At 40.1% G+C, this 7,940-nt stretch overlaps 1 protein-coding gene across 1 annotated transcript in view; it reads left to right on the top strand.

Moving 5' to 3' along the window:
• Positions 1-7,940, top strand: part of LOC101855532 (FK506-binding protein 15) — a gene marked incomplete in the record, with an annotated part of 47,899 nt that overhangs the window by 10,394 nt on the left and 29,565 nt on the right. Inside the window, 5 exon segments of the mRNA XM_013090293.2 lie at positions 1,637-1,711; positions 2,409-2,507; positions 3,836-3,985; positions 5,097-5,165; positions 7,774-7,917. Coding sequence (XP_012945747.1) covers positions 1,637-1,711; positions 2,409-2,507; positions 3,836-3,985; positions 5,097-5,165; positions 7,774-7,917 — 537 coding nt within the window.

Genomic DNA, 7,940 nt, shown 5'->3' with positions numbered 1-7,940 from the left:
TGGGGGCAGCTCTGTTAGCCAACCACGCAGCAAAAGATGTAAGTACTTAAGCAGTACTAGGTCTCTGTTTACTATACATCTATGTTTCTTTTGTTTTCTGTAAGTATGTATGTTTGACATCTGTTTCTTTTGTTTTCTGTAAGTATGTATGTGCTACATCTATGTTTCTTTTGTTTTCTGAAAGTATGTATGTTTGACATCTTTGTTTCTTTTGTTTTCTGTAAGTATGTATGTGCTACATCTATGTTTCTTTTGTTTTCTGTAAGTATGTATGTGTGCTATGTCTATGTTTCTCTGTTTTCTGTAAGTATGTGTGTGCTATTGTTATGTTTCTGTTTTCTGTAAGTTTGTATGTGCTACATCTATGTTTCTTTTGTTTTCTGTAAGTATGTATGTGTGACATCTATGTTTCTTTTGTTTTCTGTTTGTGCTACGTCTAAGTTTCTCTGTTTTCTGTAAGTACTTGTGCGCTACTTTTCGTTTCATCTAAGTACAGGAAAATTCAGATTCTATGAGGTTGGTTCTCAAAACTACCAAGACTGTCATATATTGTATTGCTTGCTCAACAAGTTGCAGTGTAAGGCAATGTTTGGTTTCGCAAACCAGAGCAAAAACCATAACATAGCTCTATCACTGTTCAGTAGCCAGGGAAAAAAGATATATATGACTGTGTCACTTCTGCTTCTGTGCTAACGTTTTACTCCTGAAACATTTACGACTCCCCCCTTTCGCCTCAATTATTTTGTCAATTATGTCTGTTTGACTGTTTGAATGTTGTATCCCACTCGGTCGGGGTTAGCCCCGACACTGAGGATCGAAGCTGTCCACCTTCCAAATGATCTATATTGTGTCGGTGAAAGGGATAAACATTCACAGTTGTAACAATCAATCAACAGTTAGACCTTTGACGTCATTTTTGGTTTTCCTATCCAGCCTTCTTCTGTCTTTCTTTATTGATTTTTAAATGAGACCTTATGGAATATAATGAATATTTAATGACGGGATGAAGATGTGATTTTTTATTTCCAGTTTTTGTACTGAGCTTGACCCAGGAAGGTTTTATGACATGATTAATGTACTCTATGGAGCATTAAAAGGTTCAGATGGTCGATCATTTGATCTATTTTGATCTTGATCTTCACATTTTTAGTTTCTTTTGTTTGTTCTGACTGAGGGGAAAGTGGCTGTTTGTTTTATTCCTCGGCTCAGTGATGGACTTAGTATGGGCATCTGTGGTGTAGTGGCTACATACTTCACCGTCTGGCTTCTATTGTGTAGTGGTTACATGCTTCACCGTCGCTTGCAGAAGAAACGAGTTCAGTTCCCGTCAAGAAGGATCTTTTATTGAGTATCTCCTTCGTCTTTCTACCGTGATGTGGTATCCCTCTCAGCTTGGGGTGACCCAGACAGGCAGGGTCAGAGTGACCCACATTCTAAGCCATTTAATTTGTGTAGATTGGTACGTAAAATGTCTACAGTTACAAATACAAATTTTGAACGAATTTAGTGATACCATTTCCGCTGTTGGTTTATTTATTTATTTACGTGATTATGATGATGCAATGCTGTTTTCCATGAAACTGTTTGCTGCGTAGATTATTCAAGTTTAAAAAAATATTTTTGTTTCTTTGCCCAGTATCGCATTCTCTTATACGTCAACAAGCAGCAGCAAGTGACCAATGCTAAGATCACCAACGCGTTCAAGTTCAATGTAAGTTTTCTCTCTGTACTTTGTGTATGTTTCAACTTTGATTAACATATACTTTTTGTTTAGAACTCAAAATGTGGGTGGTTGGCAGGTGCTCTGGTGTGGTTTGCTCCTTCTTTCCTATCAAACATCTATCGTCTTTATCTCCCCTTCTTCTTTTTTGTGTTTGTTACTCCCTTGTAACATCTCTAATCTCCGGCACTTATATGACCTTGTTGTGTAGCAAGTGCCGTAAAACTTACGAAAAAAAAGAACTCAAAATGCCTTGAACCATTGAACAAGATGTTGACTGTATGATGCAGGTTCATAGGGGAGGGATGTTCCTTCACTGGTGTCTGTGCTATAGTGGTTAGGCTCTTTGGCGTAGCATGCAAAAGAAGTGAGTTTGATTCCTGATTGAGGAAGTTATTTTATTTTGTGTCTGTTTGCTAGCATGCTGCATCCCAGTGAATGATTAGTGGGAGTTCTGGTGTTGTTTGCTCCTTCTTTCCAATAAAAAATCTATCACCCTTATCTATCCTCCTCCTTTTTATGTGTTTGTTATTCTCTTGTAACACCTCTAATCTTCGCCGTTTATATGACCAAATTGTGGTGCAAGTGAGGTAAAACTCTTGCCAAAGTAAAACAAGCTGCAACCCATCGTGGTTGACCTTGATATGCGACGTGCACAATCATTGCTGTTGCTATAAAACTTTTTCAGATTCAAGAAAATAACTATGCCAGTTTCTATGATGATGCCAGACAGACGTGGTCAGTCATGTTTGATTCGGCACAGAATGCGGAAAAGTTTGGTAAAGAAGTAAGTGTCTTTCCTTGTGACTTATGGTAACGAATTCTTCTTCTTCTTCTTCTTCTTCTTCTTCTTTTTCTTCTTCTTCTTCTTCTTCTTCTTCTTCTTCTTCTTCTTCTTCTTCTTCTTCTTCTTCTTCTTCTTCTTCTTCTTCTTCTTCTTCTTCTTCTTCTTCTTCTTCTTCTTCTTCTTCTTCTTTTTCTTCTTCTCGTCCTCGTCCTCGTCCTCCTCCTCCTCCTCCTCCTCCTCCCCCCTCCTCCTCCTCCTCCTCCTCCTCCTCCTTCTTCCCCCTCCTCCTCCTCCTCCTCCTACTCCTCCTCCTCCTCCTCCTCCTTAAAAGGAAACAATGCCTTGGATAGGAAAGGAGTACATATCTGATTCCAGGTGCTATCCATAGAGTCAGAGTTTGGAAGGTGCCTGTGGTTGGTCCTACTTCTTTTCATTCACTCTCTGTCTGTCTTGCTTTTCCCTACACTGAGGGATATTACTGCAGGGACGTGCTTCTCTTTACTGGAAAGCAAACCATAGAGCTTTTTCTGTTAAACTGAAAGAAGTGTGTGTCTTGTTTGAGAAGTAAGATTGAATTGAAGAGTTGAAGACTGGCACAAACAATGTTATGTTTTATTGTTAGCGTCACGAGAAAAACTGATAATTTCAATATTTTTTACTCCCCCTGGTCAAATAAAGTTACTCATTTCCTTGTGGCAACGACAATTTTTTCTTTAAATGGAATGTCTTGGTTTCATTAGATTCTGATAGCAAAGGCCAACTCCTCACCATTGCCTGTATTTTATTACCTCTGTGTCTACAGTTTTGTCAATGTGCCATAGCAAAGGCCAACCCTACACCCATGCCTGTGTTTATGGTTTTGCCAGATGAGGATAGTGAAGGCCTAAATGGTTTCGTCATATTGCAGTAACAAGGGTCTATGTCTGTGTCTTATGGCCCTTTTGTTTATGGTTTTGTCAAATAGCGACAGTGAGACCAACTCCGTGTTTGTGACTTGTGACCCTTTTGTTTATGGTTTTGTCAGATTGCGATAGCGATAGCGAAGGCCAACTCTAGGTCAATGCCTGTGTTTATGGTTTTGTCAAATGAGGATAGTGAAAGCCAAATGGTTTGTCATACTGCGATAACGAAGGTCAACTCGGTGTCTTTGTCTTGTGATCCCTTTGTTTATGGTTTTGTCAGATTGCGAAGGCCAACTCTACGTCCATGCTTGTTTTTATGGTTTTGTCAGATGAGAGCAGTGAAGACCAAATGGTTTCGTCATATTGCGACGGCGAGACCAACTCTATGTCTGTGTCTTGTGACCCCTCTGTTTGTGGTTTTGTCAGATTGCGATTGCGAAAGCCAACTCGGCTGCAGGCAGTCCGGAGCTTGTGACCCAGGACCTGGCTCTGGGAGAAGGAGGACAACTGGAGGTCGGGGACTCGGTGGAGGTCAAGTACACAGGATGGCTCCTGACCAAAGGGACCTTTGGAAAAGTACGAATGTCAAGTTTTGTTTCATCTCTTGTTTGCTTTTTTCCTATACATTACTCTTTACTTTACTTTACTTTTCCAGTCCAGCGACCATGTGGGTTCTAGCCCTTCGGCCTGGTACATTACTCCTTATCATAGTTTTACCATATTGTTAGCATCTTTCCACAATTGCCCAAGTCTATTTTTGGATGTATTCAGACCAAGCCGTTATTCAAATAAAAACATCCTGGGACATCTTGCAATAGTTTTGTTCTCCGTTTCTTTTTTTTTTTCTTCCAAGTTTTTAACGGAAGAATATCAAGTGCTTAAGTCATGGTCCTGATTTGAGTACTCTCTTTTTCTTTAGGTTTCTCCAAACTTCAAAAAATGAATTAGGGCTTGTGGAATGATGCTGATGTTGTGTTTTGTATGAACATATTTACCTGTGGCACAGTCTCTAAGTTTAACCTAATGAAACCTTATTGAGGGTTTTATGAGGAGACACTACTGAGACAGCAGTACTTTTTTATGAATAGCTGAAATACAGTTTTGATTTCAATTTGTAAGCAGAGACTTCAGTGATTGTTATTGTCTGTGAATGTAATTGTTGATTGGTTGATGTGTTTTTCACTCTTGTTTTTCTGAAGTTGATTTTGGAGCCCCCCCCCCCCTCTCCCCAACGTAATCTCTTTTTTTTGTTGTTGCTTTCCATTTTCCCTCTGTTGTTTGTGTCTGTCTGTCTGTATTTTTTTTCTCTGCATGTGTTGATGTGCTTTTCTTTTCTTTATTCTTTAACTGCCACTGTTTGTGCATACACAAAATGCTTTAGAAACTGTTTTAATTTGGTGAGGAAGGTGCCCCTGTATTTCCTTTTCTTTTGCCGGCGCTTGTGGTGTAATGGCTAAGCTCTTTGCAGTTGCACCCAGAAGATGAGAGTTCAATTCCTGAATGGAGAAGTTTTATTTTTTAAATCTAGTATCTCTGTCTGTACAGGTGTTATATTGAACTCGGCCCGGGTTGACCCTGACAAAGAAAGTCAAAGCAGCACACCTCCTAAATGACTTAAATAGTATTGATGAGTGTTTAAAATATTTATGGTTACAATTATTACATTTTGTGTGTGTGTTTTGTCCAGGTTTTCGACAGCAATGCCTCATCAGATCAGTCTTTTCGCCTGAAACTTGGCAAGGGAAAGGTGATCAAGGTAAGAGATTTTTGCTGCTTCAGGATTTCTTGGAACTTGAGATTGTCATTTGACTGAGAGGAATTTAATTCTTTTACGTTGTTTGACTTTTTTTGTCACTTTTTTTCTTTGCATGAGTCATATCCTTTAGTTACAAAAATCTGTGCATTACATTTCTCTGAACGTACCAACAAATTTGAGTGTAATACAGGTAACAGTTTTTTAGGTAGAGAAATAAAGACGAAGGGTCCATAATGAAAACATTAAAAAAACAAAATTACTGCTCGACATTCAAATGAAAATGACTTTTGTATATAAAATTGGACATACAGTAGTCTTCGCCTAAGATCCCGATGCTTGGGAGCAAGGAAATGCGGGATCTTAGGCGAACCGGGATCTTAACCGACGAACCCAGGGAAGAATCTATGGTGACCCATGCTAAGGCTCACAATCGGTAAAGTGGTCTCCCTCCACTCTAAAATGAACTGAACGCTTGGTGGGTTTATGGCATATGGCGAGCAAAGAGTGGTTTACCTTGATGACCTATCACGGTCCATAGTGGCATGAGGCATGCCATTTTCACTTATTACCCTATCATGAGTCTCAAGATCTACGCTTATCCAGTTGCCCCTCCCCCTTGCCTGTAGAAAATTTATAGCATTCCATCTCTGGACGAGTCTTCCCCCCCCCTCCCCCCCAAAACCCCCCCCAAAAAACCGCCTTTGTCGTTACACACCATTATGTTGTGAACACACCAATTAAAATTCAGTCTGTCTCGCAAATTCGGGAGAAGAGACAACTTCTGCAATGGTCAGGGAAGAGTTCACAGTTCAATGTGATCCCACCTGGAGCGAACATGTAGGCCCTACCCACCCAGCGAGTGATGTAAGTTTAGGGGGAGAGCTCAGGTCTGAGTGCGATGTTCGGGGAAAACAAACTTGTCGGTCACTTCACACCTCGGTGTGATCCCGTCTGGGCCAAACATTGTATCACTTCATTGAGTTTTACAACCCGTATGTGATCACCTTCACGATAATGGCTGATCTTTGACGCGACGGACTGTTTATTGATCTCAACTTTTCACTCTTGGTTGATCGGCTGTCCCGCCCGGGTTTTTGTTCTGCAAATTATGATCTGAAATGCGGGATCTTAGCCGAATGTAGACCTTCAGAGTGATTCAGAGTGGGATCTTAGGGGTGACTTTTGTATAGTAAAAATTTTGTTTTCTTAAAACAGCGGGATCTTAAGCAAACCGGGATCGTAAGCGGTGGGATCTTAGGCGGAGACAACTGTATTTTTAAAAAGTAGCAAAGGCCCAGACTTTGTAATTCAAAGGACAGGACAGCTTTAGAAACATCTTAGCTATCACTTTTATTGTGTACGATGTTAGAATGTCTTCACCATCACTTTTATTGTGTACGATGTTAGAATGTCTTCACCATCACTTTTATTGGGTACAACATTAGGATGTCTTAGCTATCACTTTTATTTTGTACAACAGGAACGTCTTCCCCATCACGTTTATTGTACACAATGTTAGGAACATTTTCATCATTAATTTTATTGTTCGACTCAAATTCTACATCTGAACTTACTGTTGTAGTCATTTTAAAAACATTGCTGGTTGTGATTCGTGCTCTGTACCGAGCTGTCTTTGTGAAACAGCGGATGTAGGACAGGAGTTAGAATTTCTTCGCTTACAAAGTTATGTTTTACCCTTTCTTGCAAGCAGTGTTTACTACCTTCATTGGATTCGCAGCTGAGAACGGATGATTCAGTTTTTCAAATCATCACAGTCTAATTTGGAATCCTGTACCAATAAAGTCGAGTTTGGACACTGACAGTGGTGAAGTAAAGCTATACTATTGAGGCTAGGGTTCGAAGAGGTACAGATTAAAGCATGCAACATTATTTAGGTCATGCGACCGCTTCTTACAGAAAGAATCAACTATGCTGACACAAACAGCAGCCACTTGTAGATGCACTGTGTTTGGACAGCCGTATAAAGGGACTTCTGAGTGGGTAGTTGGTGGGTGCTCTGGTGTTGTTTGCTCCTTCTTTCCTGTCAAACATATATCATCCTGATCTCTCCTACTTCTTTTAATGTGTTTGATACTCTCTTGTAACTCTTCTAATCTTCGGCACATGTGTGACCTTATTGTGTTGCAAGTGCCGTAAAACTCTTACCAAAACTAAAAAGGGACATATTTCCTTTTCCTCTGTTGTTTGCATCTTGTGTTGTTTCTTCCTTGCTCTAAATGACTGTTATTGTGTCTGTGTGCTTCCCTTTATTCAAGCTAAGGCTGTGCTTGGTTGGTGGTTGCTTTGGTCCTTCTTCCTATCAAACATCTATCGTCCTGATCTCTTCTCCTTCTTTTTATTGTTTCTTACTCCTAGTAACTCCTTGAATCTTTGATCTATTTGTGTTGCAAGTGTCGTAAAACTCTTACTAAAACTTAAAAAAAGCTTCTTTTTTATTGTTTGTTACTCTCTAGTAATACTTCTACTCTTCGGCACATAAATGACCTAATTGTGTTGGGAGTGCTGTAAAATCATACTAAAACCCAAACTAAGACTAAACCTTGTAAGGCTGTCTAATGAGTTGACTGTGTTCTGTGTCTGTATTCAGGGCTGGGACCAGGGCATGCTTGGAATGAAGAAGGGAGGAAAACGTATGCTGGTCATCCCCCCTGGCCTGGCTTACGGCTCGCAAGGTGTTGCTGATCGAATCCCACCGGAGTCAACGCTCATATTTGAGGTCTCCGTAACACGGGTATGGAGAAACATCCTTTTTTT

This window comes from Aplysia californica, unplaced genomic scaffold (genome assembly GCF_000002075.1).
Source record: "Aplysia californica isolate F4 #8 unplaced genomic scaffold, AplCal3.0 scaffold00001, whole genome shotgun sequence".
Taxonomy (NCBI): Eukaryota; Metazoa; Mollusca; class Gastropoda; order Aplysiida; family Aplysiidae; genus Aplysia; species Aplysia californica.
Note: the sequence above shows the minus strand (reverse complement) of the source record. Positions and strands in the feature narration are given on the sequence as shown.